The sequence below is a fragment of the Phocoena sinus genome, chromosome 16, assembly GCF_008692025.1.
Source record: "Phocoena sinus isolate mPhoSin1 chromosome 16, mPhoSin1.pri, whole genome shotgun sequence".
NCBI lineage: Eukaryota > Metazoa > Chordata > Mammalia > Artiodactyla > Phocoenidae > Phocoena > Phocoena sinus.
The window spans coordinates 35393232-35412637 of record NC_045778.1 but is presented as its reverse complement, the minus strand read 5'-3'; the positions used below and the strand labels follow the sequence as shown (position 1 = coordinate 35412637).

The 19406-nt window shown below is 46.4% G+C and overlaps 1 protein-coding gene across 2 annotated transcripts in view; it reads left to right on the top strand.

Moving 5' to 3' along the window:
• GRID1 (glutamate ionotropic receptor delta type subunit 1) overlaps positions 1–19406 on the top strand; it is a 671539-nt gene that overhangs the window by 606087 nt on the left and 46046 nt on the right. For both annotated transcript variants that reach the window (XM_032609306.1, XM_032609307.1), the window contains exon 13: positions 9930–10125. In XM_032609306.1, the coding sequence (XP_032465197.1) occupies positions 9930–10125 (196 nt within the window). The remainder of the gene's footprint in view (positions 1–9929; positions 10126–19406) is intronic.

Genomic DNA, 19406 nt, shown 5'->3' with positions numbered 1-19406 from the left:
GTGCCAGGAGACAGTGAAGGCACCTTCACACCCTCCCGGAGGGCTGCCGCTATGATTTGCATTTCAGTCACATTTATGACAGCCTCATAATGGATTAAGAGCCCTAACACTGATATATTAAAGGTTAATGGTGCATCCTGCTTTTGTATGGATTTGTGGCAGCAAATATTTGTGGGTGCGGAGAGCTGGGAGCCAGTCGTGTTCTTGGCATGGTGGTATTGCCGCCTGGTGGAGCTGTTTGTGTGGGGCTCCCACCGAGTAGGAGGGGCATGGGAGCTAGGGAGGCAGACAGCAGCTGCTGGGGATTCAGACCCAGGAGGAGACTCTCAGCCAGTGCTGATTTCCGTCAGATCCATAAGGAAGCTTGATCCTGAAGCTTCCAGACCCTGAGAAGGAAGCCCGTGGAGAACCCAGCCTGATCCCTGGGCTTCTTGGTGATTTGTTCCTGGCCTGGCTCTGACCATGTAGCTCTGTGCTGCACCTCCTGGCCCAAGGCTACAGCTCTCCCATTCAAACTCCCCAAGCCATCAGTATGCTTGCTTCTCTGCAGATGACCGGCCCACGCTTGTCCTGAAAGGACACTGGTCAACCCAAGACCTTTCCAACAGAATATCCAACCTAGATAATGGGAAAGTGAGAAAAAGGCTAATTCGTTAATATATTTTTCATGCACATAATAACCCTTGTTTATTAGAGCATCTACTATGTGCCAGGCACTGTTGTAGGTAGCGGGGGATATTACCACAATTTGGCTGGAACTTCCCCGGTTTTAGCACTGAGAGTCCTGTAACCCAGGAAACCTCTCCTGTGCAAACTGGGATGATTGGTCATGCAGGTGTAGACACTGATGACATTGCAATAAACCAGACAGGTCCCATTCTAGGGGGAGAACTGCCATGAAACAGCCTGTTATATATTTCTTTGTTTTTATCATATAATTTAAAGAGGGTGGTATTTTATAGAGGGTTGTCAACAAAGATCTCATGGAGAAGGTGACATTTGATGTTCCCAAAGCACTGAGGGAATGAGCCAATTAGAGATGTGAGGGAAGAGTATATATCACATGGAGAAAAACAGCTGCAGAACCCCTAAGGCAGGAAGGCAGAGCAGCCAGTGTGGTGAGAGGAGAGGTATTGGGTCCAGATTGTGTGTGACCTTTCAGGCCATGTGAGGATTGGGGGTGTTTCTTGGAGAGGTGAGAAGCAATTGGAGGGTTTCTAGCAATGAGGTCACATGATCTGACTTAGATTTTGAAAGGATACCCTACTTATCCCCCAAGTAACAGACTATAGAGTTAAAGGTGGAAGCAAGAAAACCACTGGGGAGATGATCTTAATATCCAGGTAAGAGTGGTTCATCATGAACGTGATGTGAAGCAATGTGATTCTGCATCTATCTTGATGGCAGAAGATATCAAACACGCTGAGATTGTATGTAAAATATGCAAGAGAGAGGAATCAGTAGTGACCCCATGGCTTTTGGCTACAGCATGTCAAAAATAGAGCAACATTTGACTGAGATGGATGAACTAAAAGCAGAGCAGTTTTGGTGGTAGGTTTGGGGATTTGCGATTCAAGAAGTTGGATTTGAACATGATTGGTGTAGGGACCTAATAGCCATCCAAATGGAGATGTCAGGGGGCAGCTGCCCAAAGTCAGCGGGGTGGATCAGGGCTGGGGTGGTCCGTTGGAGTCATCAGTGTATAGATGTATCTACAGCCAATTGACCTGACCAGATCGTGGTGAAGGGGGTCACCAGAGAAGAGAAGGAATCTATGGATTGAACCCGGGACACCCCAAGGTTCAGAGTCTGAAAAGAGAACAGGAACTAGAAAGGAGATGGATAGGGAGGCGCCTGCAAGGTGGGAGAGCTAAGAAAGGGTGCTGTCCCAGCAGCCAAGTGAGGGAGGGACAGATTGATCAAGTTTGTCAAGTAAATGCTGGTGGGTGGGAGTAAAGTGAAGACTGGGAATGGGCCACTGTGTTTGAGAGATCATTAATGACCTTGACAGAGCAGCTTCAGTTGAGTGGTGGGATGAAAGCTTCAGCTAGGTTCATGAGAAATGGGAAGAGAGTAATGGAGGCAGTGACCATAGACAGCTCCCTGGAAGAACTGGAGAGTGGTTGGAGGAGGATGGGAACTCAAAGCAGGATTTTTTTGTAAAAGATAGAAGATGTATGTGTTTGTACGCTGATGGAAATGACCTATAGAGAGAAGCAATTTCATGATGTGGGAGATAAAGATGACACCTGGAAGGGCAATGTACTTGAGAAAGCAAGAAAGTCTGGGATCCAGGAGACAAAGTTAGAAATAAATAGGAGCAAAGACAGAGCCAGTGTTTTGAAAAGCAGGTATTTGATGGTTTTTGAAAAGGAAGTTCTTTATAGAGAGACAAATTTCCCTACTGATTGCTTCTACTCTCTTAGGAAATTGGAAGTAGGGTCCCTTGTCTGAGAGTCATCTAAGAGAGTGAGAGGGTGAATTGAACAGAATTTAGATTGCCAGGCAGCGTTAGGGGTCCCTTGAGGTTAGTGGTCGTGATTCTAAAGTTCGGCCCGTCACTGTGCTAGTCTCCAATTTGGATTTTCTCCAGCCATATTCAGCTATAAACACAGAGTTGTTTTTAAACCAGATTTGATTCTTCCAGAAAGCATGAACTCAGCACACACTGTCAGACCATATGAGGGGTGACAGGGATCCAGAGATGTACACAGAATCCAGCCCTGAGGGAGCCCACTGTCAAGGTGGGGGAAACAGGCATGTCAGTAGCCACATGAAGTCCAGGAGGTAGGATAGACTAAGCGGGAAGCACATAGAGGGGGCATGGGCCTGGGGGGGAGATCCACTCTTTCTACTGGAGATGACAGCTGAGCTGATTCCTGGAAGGAGGGTGGGTTTTAGTCACATGAAGGCAGGGAACTGCGTGGGGAACAGACAGTGAGCCTGAGTGAAGGCTCAGAGGCTTAAGAGAGCAGGACATCCACCAGGCTAACACCCGAGAGCAGGGTAGTCTGAGAAGAGGCTGGAGGAGGTAAAACCGGAGTGCAGAAGTCTCCATGGACTGAGCACCCTTTGCCAATGGTGTTGGAGGTCCCCGGATTAGACCCAGTGAAAGATGTGGATATTCGACCTCTGCCACGTGCCAGGGCCTGGGCTCGGTACCTGGCCCAGAGTTATGTGGCCTGACTGAGGTGATCCTTCAGCACCTATTACTGAGCCTTCCTTACTTCCAGGGTCTAGACTGCATTTAGCAAATCACAAACATGTGATGCATATGCCCTTCTTTCAGAAACTCATGTCTAGCCACCCCCATCTGCTTTGGCAGCCAAGGGCACCTGAGCTGGGCTGAATCCAAGCAGAAAATGTGCAAGTAAGGGAAACTCCAGCCTGCTTTGGTGAGGGAACCTTGGTCCTGACGGGCCCTGGATGCCCAGGATGGCTCAGCCCCTTGGGGTTAATACGGGCATGTTTGTTTTGCTCCATGGATGGAAGATGCGACTATCACAGCCCCTTGGAGCCCTCTCCCTACAGTCAGCGGGGCACGAGTGTAATGGGGCGGGAGAGAGGCCTCTTTCTTCCAAGCAGATCTTGGCTGCAGGGGCGGTTGGTGGAAGGGGTGGACGTGGAGGTGACAGAAGAGCGCAGAGCTAAATTCCCAGGGCCCAGAACTGACACTTGGGCAGCAGAAGGATTTGTTAAAGCATTCAGATCACACTTGTGTTTACAACATAATAAAAAATGCAAATTTTACAGAAATACGTTTATACAAAGTGGAAGTCTCACTACTGTTCAGTGCACATTCCTCCTGTTTTTGTCCCTATATTTACATGCATTTATTAATGGTTACTCTTTATAAGAATGGAAATATACTACATACAAATGCATTGAGGTTTTTTTTTTTTTTTTCCTTAGCGTACTTTGGGCATCTTTGAATTTCAATAGTAATCAAAAGAAATGGGATTTGGAGGGAAAAGAACGTGGAGGGAAGATTGGGGGAGGGAGTGAGCACACATCAGCTGGGTACCCGGTACCCACCGGGCCCTCTGTGACTGGCACGTGGGGCACACTTCTGAAGAAGGGCTTCCTGGCCTCCTGTGTCCTACAAAGAGGCATTTTCCTGCCACGTGACCCTCATCCCGGTGGGTCACTAAGTGTCCTCATACGGTGTTAACCTGACAGTTTCCTGAGCTGGGATACAGTCACTCAGATGACAGCCTGTGGATACAAAGGAGCCCCGTGTAATATCCAGCATCGCCTGCCCCAGCCTCCCAGGGGGGACCCTGGTCCACGTAAAGGGGGCCATTCTGGGGGAGAGAGGCTGATGAGCTTCGAGCCTGCCGGCCTCTGCTCCTTGGAAGGCAAGCGTCTCCAGGTCTGAGCCCTGCCCTCAGCAGTCTCTACTCTCACCTCCTCCCAGACCAGGTCACGAAAAAGTGGTGAAGAAACCCACGCCCTCGATGTCAGCTCCAATAGCTAAAACACCCCCCTGCATACTTCATATAATCACTTCCTCCATCATTTTCTGTAACCCTTACTTTGCTTTATTACTCTTCGTAGCACTTTTCATCACTGGAAACATGACATCAGCAGTCGGCTGACTACGTCCCCACAGGCCACATCTGGCCAGCAGCCTGTTTTCCTGCAGCCTGCAAGCTAAGATTGTTTTTCTTTTTTTGAAACATTTTACAATGTTCTAAAAAAGAAACCCCAAAACACAAAATCAAGGAATATGCAACAGAGTGGTATGTGGCCCTTACTACCTACCTACATGCTCCCTGTCCCTTCCCAGAAAATTTGCTGACCCCAGCATTTTGTAATTATCGGTTCTTTTGTTTGTTGCTCATATGTTTGTTTCTCTCTCCCACCTCCATCATGCAAACTCCCCAAGAGTGGGAACTTTGCGTTGCTCATATCCTTAGACCTAGAACAGTGCTTGACAGAAGCAGATGCTCAGGAAATAGGATTTTTTTTCATTGGATGAAAGAAAGAATGAAGACCCTGAGATGCCTTTCAGGGCCCAAGGTTGAGAAGCATCTTGGAGTGTCTCAGCCTTCACCTGAGGTCCTGTTCACCTTGAAGAACCTAGGTCTGGGGTGGAGAGAATGGGAAATGTGGCGGAGCCCTGGGTTGGAGCCACTGCATGGGAGAAGGATTAGAGAGACTGGAAGCACAGGGGGAGCCCTGGGAAGAAGCTCAGGAAGGGCAGGGAAATGGGCAGCTCTGGTACCCAAACGTCCCGGAAGGAGGCTGTGGAACCTGACCAGGCAATCCCAACTGATTGGCACAGCACCATTCTTGTCGAGTCAGACACGAGAGAGAAAAGTGAGGGGGCTTCCCTGGTAGCGCAGTGGTTAGGAATCCGCCTGCCAGTGCAGGGGACACGGGTTTGAGCCCTGATCCGGGAAGATCCCACGTGCCACAGAAGCAACTAAGCCCGTGCGCCACAACTACTGAGCCCACGAGCCACAACTAGTGAAGCCGGTGTGCCTAGAGCCTGTGCTCTGCAACAGGAGAAGCCACCGCAATGAGAAGCCTGCACACTGCAACACAGAGTAGCCCCCGCTCGCCGCAGCTAGAGAAAGCCCATGCACAGCAACGAAGACCCAACTCAGCCAAAAATAAATAAAGTAAATTAATTAATTGGAAAAAAAAAAGAAAAGAAAAGTGAGGCTGCCAGAATGATAGTAAAGGCATCTGTGGGCTGTAGTTACGACAGCTTCAGGTTACAAGGATGAGCGTCCCCACCTGCCTGTAACTTTTGGGGTACTCCACTATTTCCTTTTCTCTCACTCTCCCTTTTTCTCTTTTTGGCCGCATCGTAACATGTGTGATCTTAGTTCCCTGACCAGGGATGGAAGCCGTGCTCCCTGCAGTGGAAGCACAGAGTCCTAACCACTGGCCCACCAGGGAATTCCCATTCCTTTTCTCCTTAAGCAAGAATAACAGGGCTTTGGGATTTTGATTTATCAGACCCGTGATGATGGCAACCCCACAGTTGTTGAAATCTGTTTTACATATACTGTATATTGATGCTCCTCTTGTTGCAAGTGTATTTATCTTCATTGCCAATGTAAGTATCTCTGTAACATGCAAAGATGTATTTATACATTCTGTGTTATCGATTTTTCTCATGCTGGAAACAAATTTATCTCTTTTTTAATGAAAATGTACCTGGGAAATAGTAAGATTGACTTACGGAGAAACGTACCGGGAGGGAGGGAGGTGGTGCCGGCCTGGGTAGACTGTCCTTGGCCACAGCTGAAGGAGACATTGTGGGACTTCCAGGAGGTGCCTGTTTAATTGGAGGAAACTGCTCTCAGAGGCAAGGGATGCTTACAGAGTTCTTTCGTGAGACAGTCTGATGTGCTCACAGGAGTCAGCTATGCTTTCAGCTAGGGAAGATCCCAAAAATCAGCCATCCAGGCCAGGAGATGCAGAGAAGCAGCTCCTATTGGTCCCAAACCCAGTTTCAATAGGGTTCAATTGAGTAAAAGATACTGGCTCAGTGGAAAGCATGGAAGAGAGGCTAAGCTTTGCCATGGGAGGATTGTAACACTCGTCGTTACTAAAAGGTGAAGTAAGGAGATAGGCAGCCGAGCACAGAGCTGGGTGCCAGCTGCTAAGTGTGCATGCCTGCACAGGACACTTAGTCAGTCAATCCAGACCCAGGCAGGCTTCCTTTTCTAGAAATCCTTTCTTTAGCTCTGGCCAACAGGCTAGGTGCTTCTCCTGTGTGCTTCCAGGACCCCTCATGCAGAACTCTGCTTTAGTCCCTCTCACATTGTTTAGTTACTGTTGGTTTACCTCTCTGACCACTCATCACCCTTCACTGTGAACCCCTTGATGAGGCCCACCATGCATTCCTTGCCTATGTGCCTCTGTGCCTTACCTAGTACCAACTAACTAACTAGCTAGCTAGCTGACTGTGGATGAGACACCTGGTTGGATGACTTCAGCCAGTTGCATCATGCATGATTTTGGTTTATAGAGACACCACGTGTGACAGGAAGATCTCCTCCATCTCTGTGGTGAGGGTGCTTGGACACTTGCTAGCAGTTGTTGCTGAAGAGACTATTTTGGGAAACATGCTAAATTAAGTGCTGCTAGCGCAGCCTTCTCCAGGCTAAGCCTCCCTTGCTTGTTTGGATGGGCGTCTTATCTGATGTGAACATCTGTCTTCTGCTGACTGATGGCTTGGAGCCTGGATGGCTGGCTGTTCTTTATTCCTCCTTCCATGTCCCTTCCAAAACTGAGCACTCTGACAAGAGGATGAGTGCCCCAGGGAGATGACAGCTTTGGTCCATGAGTAGTCAGGCCCTCCCGCCAGATTCCAAAGAGCCTTAGGTTTAGTCACTCTGAAATATGATGGTAATACTTCCTGTGTGTTAATGAGCTTGGAGACCTTCCTTGAAAGAGGCAATGTGCGTTTAAGTTGGGAAAGATCCTTCTACACAGACTCACGGCTACAGGAGGTGATGGAGGCCAGGGGGTTGGCACAGCAAAGATGGTGGTGGTGTTTTGGGGTGGGAACAATGACCTCTAAGGGGACAGAAATGGACATGAAGCCATTAACATTTGGGCTGCCTGCTTGCATTCCAGAGATGCTCCCTGAGCCTCTGGCCAGGAGCTCCGTTGTGAATAAATACCAAGAGGAGAGAGGAGATCTACATTTCAAACATGGGGATGAAGCAGTAGTGCTGAACTCCTTGGCAATTACACATTCATTCCAGACTCACCGAAACTGCAGTAATTTAGAGCAGTTCAGTACTTAGACTCAACTGTGTAATTCATCCTGATGTTTCCCATTCATCAAAGCCTTGTGTTTGTTTGTATTACCATGAGAAAAATAAAAAATGCGGGGAAAAAAAAAGATCCCTCTCCCTTTCATTACAGGCAGATTACGACAGAGTTACAACCCTTGGGGCCCTTTAAGCAAAGGAACATCTTACTTCAATTAGATATAAATAATGAACAATAATTAGAAAGATTTCTTCATCAAATTTGTTATTTTGTGTTTTCTTTCATCTGTAATGTATTGAAACGAATCCTGAGCGTTTCTGGGCCATGTAGCAGTGCCTGAAGGAATTCCATGGAGTGTGTCTCCAAAACAGGAGGAAGCATTCATTGCTGGTTCCTCTGTGTGCAGGCTGTGTAGGCAGGCAACTGCCCTGGATCTAGTGCTGAGGATGGAAATACTGGGCTACTTTGGCTCCATCTGCTGAGGACCCAGCCATATAATAATAGCACAGAAGTATTGCTACTAGTTAATGGGCACTGAGTTTACATCATTCACTGCTCTAAGAGTTGAACACATATCACCTCATTTCATCTTCACAGCAGCCTCTGCTACAGGCTCTGCTTCTAGCCCTATTCTTTTAAACATTTGGGAACTGAGGCACAGAGAGGCCAGCTAATTTGCCCAGGCCCATAGTGTTAGTGCTGGTGGAGCTGAGAGGCAAGGCAGGTAGTTGGACTCCAGAGCCCCTGCTTTACCCATTCTGCTGCGCTGCTTCCTGCAATCACAGTGAGATCTTACCGCCATAGAAGCCATGCAGGGTATAGAGATGGTCAGGGAGGTGGGGGATGGCGATGTCTTCCCACAGGGAAAGGTGGCAGCTGGAACTTCAGGGTGTTTGCGGAAGTGTATCAGGTGGATGAGTGAGATAAAGGGATTCCAGGAAGAGGGAGCTCCATGGTTTGGTGCCATAAATGGGGACTGTGTGGGATTTCTCATTTCAGCCTTGGCTTTGGGGTCCTGTGGATGCAGGAGCAACAGGGGAAGATGAGATCAGAAGATGGAGGGTGGTGTAGATCAGGTGGGAATGACTGGATCTCTTTGTGGGAACGGTAACTCAGTGAGAGGTGGGGATGATGATTCTGGTTGATTAAGAGGAGAGACAGATTCCCAGAAGAGAAATAAATAAAGAGGGATCAGGTTGGAGCCTGGAGAGAGAGACTGGCTCACCATTGAGCTTTTTGTTTTTTGCAGTTCTGTCCTCTCAGCACACAGAGTCAGGTACTGCTCATCTCGGGACAAGTGAAAACTTTATGCCAGTTGGTCCTTCCTGATGTGACTCTTCCTTCTGTCCCAAGGAAGGCACTGTTCCTCTGCCCCCAGCTCAGACATCTGCTCCTGGACAGCTAGTGGACCTACCTGATGTACCCCCTCCCTGCATCATGCACCTGGCCTGAGCTACTTGCTTCTCCTCCATGTACAACAGACTGAGGCTCTCAGAAGTGCTTTGTTTTATCTTCATCACCTTTTGAATAATTGTCAACACTTCAAAGTCAAGAGATTTCATGTACAAACCCAGATTTCTTTCTTTATTGAAAAACAAACTGGGCGGAGATTCTTAAAAGGCAATCATTGGGTGGAACTCCAGAACAGCTGCAAGCTTTGGAGGGAACAAGCCTCTTCACTGACACAACCTCTGAGTGTGTGTCTGCCCCACGCCATCTCTGAGTGTCAGAGACCAGTCACCATCGTCAGTCTTGCCAACGTGTTTCTCTTTCCTGTGCTTCTGCAGGAATTTGAGTTGGAGACCTTAAGTGTACAGCCTCCCATGTTGCCCCGACTCTTTCATATTGTGACTGTCTGTCTATATGTTTCTGCAGCTAGACTCTAAGCTCCTTGAGGGCAGGAAGCATGTCTTTCTCATTCTTTCGTCCTTCAGGCTCAGCACAGAACCTGGTTTTAGGTGTTCAGTGACATTATTGAATTAATCTACACTGAGGAAGCGTAACTGGGATAGAATGAGGCCCTGGCAAGTGGTGCTCCAGACTGAGGGACTCATACAGCTGGGGGTTGGCAGTGAAGGATGTGGACAGTGGCCACAGCCAGGCTCCGACCTCAGGAGGGCCTTGTAGCCCATGTGTGTCCCTGCAAGTTGCAACATGTACGCATGTTTCATGGCCATTTTATATTTCAGGACATTCCAGGACCTGTCCAAACAAGTGGAGATGTCTTACGGCACCGTCCGGGATTCTGCTGTGTACGAGTACTTCCGAGCCAAGGGCACCAATCCTCTAGAGCAAGACAGCACATTTGCTGAGCTCTGGCGGACCATCAGCAAGAATGGAGGGGCTGACAACTGCGTGTCCAGCCCTTCAGAAGGCATCAGGAAGGTAGGCGAGAGCTGGCTACCTGGGCATGTGTGTGCTGTGACGGGGCCATGGGGACTGTCATCCTTGGGGTAGGAGATACCTTCCCAGAGGCATCTCCTTTGAGTATCCCTGTCACCTGCAAGGTGATCCATGTTAGCAGCCTAGATAGACACTTCGCATAAGCATGTGGGTATCAGGTAAAGAGGCACACGTTCTTTAGGTAGACACCCATTTTTGGCTGGAGAAGCAAAGGGGCTGGTCCTTATGGCTTTTCTAAGTTTCCAAAGGGTCAGGGAAGAGCAGACAGGTTAAGCCCAAGACATGGACCTCCCTCCTCCTGGGCTCAGAGGATGGTGGCGCTGAGGGGTCTCCCCACCCCAGGTGAGAACACTTGGCAAAAGCAGACGCAGAGGACCAGGTGAGAGGTAGAGGGCGTAGGGAGACAGGGTTCAGGGGAGGGTGGGCACACTGCAAGATCTAGCTGTGGAGCAGAGGTGTGCTTGGGAGATGGTGATAAGGACAGCAAGCCCGGGATGGGGACTGAATGGGAGGAGGAAGGGCAGGAAAAGGTTACTACATTCTTCAGCAGTGGGTTAGACTTTGCTCTTTTATTACAGTGAGTTACCACAGTGACCCGAATTAATCATGAATATCCCGTTATACAGATGAGAATCAGAGGGTGGGTCACACTCCTCGTTAATTTTGATGCCTGGGGTTCCAGACTGAGGGGTTTGGTATTTATCTGCCACATGCTGCAGAACCCTTGAAGGTCCATGAGGAGGAAGGTGGTGGGATGAAGGCAGGTGTCATCAGGATGTTGCTGGTGGTGGCACATTCTTCCCAATGACCCTCACATGCAGAGGCTACTATCTCTTGGTCATTAGTGAATGATGCAAGAAAGATGTGCACCGTGGCCAGCACTACTGCCTCTCTGGGTAGACCAGCTGTCCAGCCTGTCTCACTCAGCATCTCTTCCCTTCTGTTCCCTATTCAACCTACCCCACCACCTCTGCGGAACCTTCACACACATGCATTCACACACACGTACACACATACATGCACACACCTGTCCAGCCTGCCTCAGTGTGTCCTACCTTTCCCTACCCATCAATTCTACCTCTGTGGAACCTTCTTACAGGCTCTCACACAAAGGCACTCGTGCACACGCTCCCACTACTCACACACACTAATGCACACACATATTCATGTACACACATACCCGTGTTCTACATCCCCAGCCATTTGGCCATCCCTTAGCCTTACTGCAGAGGGCAGTGGGTGTAAGGGGGCAGTCTGCAGAAAGCTTAGGGGCCACTAGGGCCCACCACCTTGCTCTTCATGATGAGAAGAGTCCTCAGCAGTTTGCCAGCCCCTCTCAGGAGAGCCCCAAATGGGTCCAAGGAGAGAGGCAGAGCCTGAGTCCTGCTTCAGAAGCAATAGGCCCTGGCCCCTGAAGGCAGTTCTTTGTGCGGTGTGGGAGCCCCCCAGGGCACATGTGCTCACGGGGCAGTTCGCTTGGAGTGGTTTCTCCCTGTCGTTTAGCGAAGCTGAGCAGCAGAGAGTGTCTGGGCTCTGGGGCCTGGCACGTTTGGGTGCGAATCCCAGTCCCACAGCTCACCAATGACATAAAATTGAGTACACCGCTCTTCCTGTCGGGAACCTCTCAGTGTTGAGAGAGGCCTGGGCAACTTCCTGTTTCGGGTTCCCTTTAGACACTTAAAACATTTAAAAGTGCACGTTATGGTAGATTTGGAATGTTTATATTTAACCAAGTGATATCTTGACAGAAACAATAGAATGCAACATAAATGTGCCATTCCCATGCTCACAAGGTTTATTAAAACCTCTTACGTTCTCGTGCACAGAGAAATACGGCGCTCTCACCTTGAGCTGCTGGGTTTTCTTTCATCCCTGACAGTGGATCTTTGTGGCTGTAGGTGACCTCATTTGGAGATAATGACCACAAAGTTGATTTAAGACCTTTTATGAATATAAGGCTTGGGCCAAATGGCCTTGGAGTTTCCCTTCTCTGATTTCCTTGTCTCTCACAGAGAGCCAATACTCCCATCCAAACTGGGTGCTTATGAAGATTCATTGCAACAAGGCTACAAAAAGAACTTATAAAAGAAAAGATAGCAGCTTTTGACTTTATCTAACTTCTGTTCATTACAAGGGACTTGAAAGAAAATAAAAAGGCAAGTCACACACTACGAGTGGATATTTACAATGCATACAGTCAATACAGGATTAATATCCTATATGGATGTTATATGAAGAACCTTTAAAAATTAATAAGAAAAGCTCAAACAATTTAATAGAAAAATGGGCTAAAGACTTGTACAGGACTTTCACAGAAGAGGTACCACATATGGCCAATAATCATATGAAGAGTTGTTCAAAGTCATTAGTGTTTCCAGAAAAGGAAAATCAAGACCGTAAAGATATATCACTCACTCTACCTCAATTAGACTTGCCCCAAATGAGAGGTGGTAGAAAGGATGGGCGTAACAGGGGGTTAATTGCTGGTGGTAGTGTACTCAGTACAGTCACTTTGGAAACAAGTTTGTCATTCTAGTAGAAAATGGAACATTTGCATACCCTATGACTCAGCAATTCCACTCCTATACATCCACCCAAAACAAACTTCTGCAGCACCTCAGAGATAAGAAAGATCATGGTAGCATTGCATATAGAGCCAGGACCCTGGAAACAATCCAGATGAGCATTAACAAGTTAAAAAATAAGACCTGCAGGGCTTCCCTGGTGGCCCAGTGGTTGAGAGTCCGCCTGCTGATGCAGGGGACACGGGTTCGTGCCCCGGTCCGGGAAGATCCCACATGCCGCGGAGCGGCTGGGCCCGTGAGCCATGGCCGCTGAGCCTGCGCGTCCGGAGCCTGTGCTCCGCAACGGGAGAGGCCACAACAGTGAGAGGCCCACGTACCGCAAAAAAAATAAAAATAAAAAAATAAGACCTGCAATGAAATGAATGAACCACAGCTTCATGTAATAGTATGGATGAATCTTAGCTGAATAATATTGAGTAAAAAATAGAACATTAAAGGCAATTTCGTATAGGTCAACTAATAGAAAATAACATTCAACATAACACCCTTTTAAACACAGGCATACACACATCCAAGGTAATGATAAAATATAAGACTCAGGGTAAGGGTTACTACAGATGGGAGAGACAGAGCAAGAGGAAGGAGAGAAGCGTATTATTGGCTCTAAGTCAGGGTCAGTGTTAGCTTTATAGACACAGTCTTTCCTTTTTTTTTTTAAATTTTTCATTTCTCATTAAAATAAATAATTAATAAGTTAATTTTAAAAGAGGGCTGTTCCTAGACAAAAGGACAGGTGTCCTGAACCAAGGGTTGATTAATCTCGTTCTTTGCACCTACCTGCACTTTCAAATAAATAATTCCAGGCCAGCCAGGCAGAGTTTGATTTAAGACCTTTAAGACACACCAGCCGCTTCTCTCCTTCCGGGCGCCCAGGTGCAGGCCTACTCCTGGTGTTCCTCAAGAAGGCCAACGCCACCAATAACGCCCTCTGGAGCACGGTAGATCTGGAAATGGGTCGTTAGAGAGATATCTCCCCATCTCCTGTTTACTCCTAGTCCATAGTTGGCACCTTAGAAATCATCACCCTCTGGTGATATTTAGGGTCTTACGCATGAATAAAACAATGTTAAAAAAATATGTGGTGTGGTGGGGGCTTCCCTGGTGGCGCAGTGGTTGAGAGTCCACCTGCCGATGCAGGGGACACGGGTTCGTGCCCCGGTCCGGGAAGATCCCACATGCCGCGGAGCGACTGGGCCCTTGAGCCATGGCCGCTGAGCCTGCGTGTCCGGAGCCTGTGCTCCGCAGCGGGAGAGGCCACAGCAGTGAGAGGCCCGCGTACCGCAAAAAAAAAAAAAAAAAAATACATGGTGGAAGATGCAAATAAGGGGTTCTTTGTAAATGCCTAAAGCTTCATGGTACAGAATCTAATCTTTTTCCAGTACAGAGGATGTGTTGCTTTTATGACACATTCATTTTATAAACCCCAAGCCAGCTTTGGGGTCACAAATCTCCCTCTTGCACGTGGATCTTTAAGAAAAAAAACTGACTGTCAGCATTAGGCAAATGTTAAGGGTTTTATAACTGGTGTCATATAAGTGAGTTTATAGTACTGTCAGAAAGTGGAGTGCACTACATTTTTTACTGCAAGGAGAGCTCAGATCCCACTCTCGAACCTTCCTTCTGCATGTGCCTGTTTGGGTGGCTACTGTCCTTACATGTTTATCTGAAACTCTTCCTGTCCCCTGCCCCCTATGGAACTGCTCCTCAACCCCCAGGTTTTGACTTCAAATACCTTATGAATCCCCAGCCTGAAGCACACCAGACTGGGGATGGCTGTGCCCTGAGTGAGGGCCATATCCTGAATCCAGAAACTGTAAGGGAAAATCCAGCATATTGGGAAATATGGACATGATCTTGACATTCAGGGAGGAGGGGCTTCCCCGAATCCCAGACAGAACCCGCGTGGGTGCAGTGCAGGCCGCCTGTCAAAGGTGAGGACTGGATGCCCCCAAGAGATATCAGAGGAAACTGCTTTAGCAAGAGGAGGGTGCTCCAACTTCTAATTTCCAGTTACTCTTTGGTGACCCTGGCTCCATTTCCAGAGAGTGCTTGGTAGTGGAACAGTGTCTAATTGCTGCTGAAGTCAAGGAGCTTGGTGTTGAATGTAACCTCAGACAGCTGCTATTTTTTTTTTTTTCCTTGTGCTGCAGCTTTTAATGACCTGAAACCAATTTAGGTGGGAAATTGCTTAGAAAGAGGTGATCACTTTTGCTCAGTATCAGAACCAGAGAAAGGAATTATGTCATGGTTTCCCCCACTGCTGTGACCTACTCCTTCATGCCAGCCATCACTCAGATAAGGAGGGGGCAGCCCTTTCTGGGCCCTGGCGAAGAAAGCAGAAAGCGATTTGGAAGCGGAGGGAAGTTTATTTATTTATTAAAAGCCCACAGTGTGCAGTTTTTAGAGCAAACCTGCCTGGTGCCCAGTAATTCTCAATAAATACTGAATTGTCCCTGAATGAATCATCTGTTTGTTGTCTGACTGAGCAGAGACACATAAATCAGGGGTGTAGTTGGTGCCATCAGTGAGTAGGTTACCCTCTGTGAATTCCTTGATGGGAGGGATGAGGTAAACAGCTTTATAGTCCCTTGTCTGATACCCACCTCTTCGGAAAGAGGTCCTGCTGGTCCTTGGAGAGTAGAGAGAGGCTGCCTTCATTTCTCTCAGCCACCTGTACTTGTCAGGCCTGAGGCAGACTAGAGCAAGGGTCCACAAACTATGGTCCATGGGCTAAATCTGGCCCACCACCTGCTTTTACAAATAAAGTTTTATTGGAACACACACTCAGTCATTTACATACTGTCTGTGGCTGCTTTTCTCCTACTTCTGTAGAGTAGTTGTGGCAGAGACCATGTAGTCTCCAAAGCCTAAAATATTTCTTACCCTGGCCCTTTGTAGAAAAAGTTTTGAGGATCCCTAGCCCAGAGCCATGGGTGCTCCAGGGATACTGTCCATTGGTCAATGCCATCTGATAACTTATAGACATATCCAGTAGCTTATCATCTAAGCTCTATAAAACTACCTACTAGAGCATATAAGCACATCTAGCAGGTAGTTCCTCCTCTGGCTTTATGTCATCTATAGCATGTCAGCACGTGCAGGGATACATTATCTAGCTCTATGCCATTACCTAAGTTCCATACCATCTAGTAGCATACAGGCTTTGTCCTTTCTTGTTATTTTCAGGCCTACCTCTGATGGCCCACAGTCTTTGCCCTCACTACACTGGGACCCAGCCTCACTCCTGACCTGGCCTAATTCCCCCCTGAAATCTACTGAGCAGTCACTATGTACCAGGCACTCTGCCAAATGATCTACACATATTGTTCTATTTATCCTAAACAGAACTACTTGATTATTATTGTCTCCATCATGTAGAAATGGGACTGACCTTCAGGGAGATTAAGTGGCTTGTTCAAGGTCACGTGGACGTGAGTAAGCCATGGCACAGTCACGTCTCACTTCAACCTTGCCTCTTCCCATGGGGTTACATCCCCATTTCTGTACCCAATGTGTCTGCACCCCCTTGCATACTGTTTACTTGTTCTTCTATTTCTCTTCCTCTTTTACACCAAAGTAGCAAGATATATGCCTGGCTCCCATATTTAAAAGCCTTAGCTCTCTTTCCATGTGACATAGCAAAGGTTATTTAAGTCTGTGATTTTATCTTTTGATTTCCCAATTATTAAAAATATCAATTAGAGAAACTCGGATGCGGAATTGAGCTGACAAGTGGTTCGAATTTGTATGCTAATAACTTTGTCACATGGAATCTGACTTTAATGTTGTTGGTAAGACTTTTTAAATTTTTCTTTAGCTTGATCAACTCTATGAAGTAATACCTAGCATAACCCAATTTCTGTCCAGTGTCAGGGCTAACCCAGGCTGCCAATTTATTAAGTCTTTCCATAAATCAAACCTAATATGTAATAACATTGTCAAATAGAATACAGTTTAATAGTTTAAATGTCAATCTTCACAGCTCATTGGGCTCTTTGAATAAATAGAGAAGTAGCTTGTTTCAGACCCTGTGGCTGGAGATAGTATTTTTCAGATGGAAGTCACTTCGCAGGCAAGCAGTTGAAACAGAAGGTTGTTTTTTCCACTCAGTAAATATCACTGAGGTCATAAAGTGTGAATGCAAATGCAGGAAGAAAACGGGCCCACAAATCTTATTTATTTCCACACTGATCTAACGCTTGCCCTGGCGCCAGATTGAGTGTGGGTATCACCAGTCAGCACCTGCCTTCATTCCTTGCCCTGGCTCTCTGCTCTGTGACAAGGGACACTCTCATTGTGCACACTCCCTGCTGAGTGCCAGGAACCATACCTTGTGGCAGAAAAGGTGGTCCCCAGAAGGACTACAGTCTTCCATGGGAGGATCAGGAACTCTGATGCCCCACAGTGCCCTCCATTTGGAGGGAGCAAAGTGAGGAAGCATCCTGCTTCCATGGCATACTGGAAGTCCTTACTGAGGAGTGGGGAGAGGCTTACATGGGATGGCACTCCTTTATATCTTGGGGATGCTAGGTTCAGTGATCCGGAAGGTTTGGTCAAGTTGATGAAAGGGATCCTTTGATGCAGGTCTGACCCCCCCAGAAAAAGGACTGGTACAAACTAGGTAGCCCTGTGCAGTGGAAACCAACAGTGCTGTTCTCTGTAGCAGCAGTGGGCTTTGTAGGCATAAGCTCCAAGACACACATTTTGTCCTTTTTCTGCTGCTGAGTCAGTACACATTGGGGATTCTACACGCCTCCTTCCTTCTCAGACACTCACAGACGTTGGATAATCATTCACCTCTATTCTTTTTTTTTTTTTGGCCACACTGAGCAGCTTGTGGGATCTTTCTTAGTTCCGACCAGGGATTGAACCTGGGTCCTCGGCAATGAAAGCATCGAGTCCTAATCACTGGGCCACCAGAGAATTCCCCATTCATCTCTATTCTTTCATTCTTGCTCAAAAGGCACTATATCCTTTTTTTAAAAAAAAATTTATTGGAGTATAGTTGATTTACAGTGTTGTGTTAGTTTCAGATGTACAGCAAAGTGAATCAGTTATACATATATATCCACTTTTTTATAGATTCTTTTCCCATATAGGCCATTACAGAGTGTTGAGTAGAGTCTGTATGCTCTACAGTAAGTCCTTATTAGTTAGCTATTTTATATATAGTAGTATGTATATGTCAATCCCAGTCTCCCAATTTATCCCTCCCCCCATCTTACCCCCAGTAACCATAACTTTGTTTTCTACATCTGTAACTCTGTTTCTGTTTTGTAGATAAGTTCGCTCGTACCCTTTTTTATTAGATGCCACATATAAGTGATGCCATATGATACTTGTTTCTCTGTCCGACTTACTTCACTCAGTATGACAATCTCTAGATCCATCCATGTTGCTGCAAATAGCATCATTTCATTCTTTTTTAAGGCGGAGTGATATTCCATTGTATATATGTACCACATCTTCTTTATCCATTCCTCTGTTGATGGACATTTAGGTTGCTTCCTTGTCCTAGCTATTGTAAATAGTCAAAAGGCACCATATCCTTTTTGCAAGTTGGATGGTCTCTTCTCTTTATTCCTTCATTTATTCACTTATTCATCCATTCAATAAATGTAATTTGAATAGCTTCCTCCTAAGAGCTTGGATATGTGAAGTTAAGTTCCACTTTCAATCAGATTTAATCTGTGGCTTTGGTCAAGAGAATTCACATCTCTGAGCTATCTGTGAGACTGAGACAAGCCTGCCCAGATGAGTTGAGTTTACCAGTGCAAAAATGGAGAGTGTCCAGTGTGGATTGCAGTACAAGGTTGACATTGAGTAGATGTCAGCAAAATGCCTTAGCACCTACTATATATTAGGAAAAGAACATAATAAAAATATAAAGACAAATAACACTTAGTCTTTTTATGAGGTAGAGTTGACAAACAATAAAATACACTTATATTAAATGTTTATTTCATGGGTTTAGACTATTATGTACAACTGCGTAATCACCACCCAAAAGAAGATGGAGTCATCCCTCAGTATCTGAGGGGGATTGGTTCCGGGACACCGCAGATACCAAAATCCATGGATGCTCAAATTCCTTATATAAAATGGTGGAGTATTTGCATATAACCTATAAGCATCCTTCTGTGTACTTTAAATAATCATCAGTCATTATAAAATTACTTACAATACCTGATACAATGTAAATGCTATGCAAATAGTTGTAAATACAATGTAAATGCCACATGAATCAGTGCCAGCATGCACGCAACAAATTCAGGTTTATCTGTTTGGAATTTTCTGGAATTGTTTTTTATATTTTTCGTCCACAGTTGGTTGAATTCTCGGTGCAGAACCCACAGATACAGAGGGCCAACTGTGTAGAACATTTCCATCACCTTGAAAAGTTTTCTCATGTCACTTTCTAGAAACGTCTCTCCCTAACCTCAAAAGCGACCACTTATGAATTTCTGGTACCACAGATTAAATTTACTGTTCTTGGAATTCATATAAATTGAATAATATAAAATATGTATATTTGTGTTTAGTTTCTTTCACCCAACAAATATTTATGAGATTTAACCATGAAGCTGTAGATATCAGTACTGAGTTCTTCTTTTTTTTTTCCTTTGAGTAGTATTCCACTATATTAACAAACTTTAATTTGTTTATCCATTCTCCAGT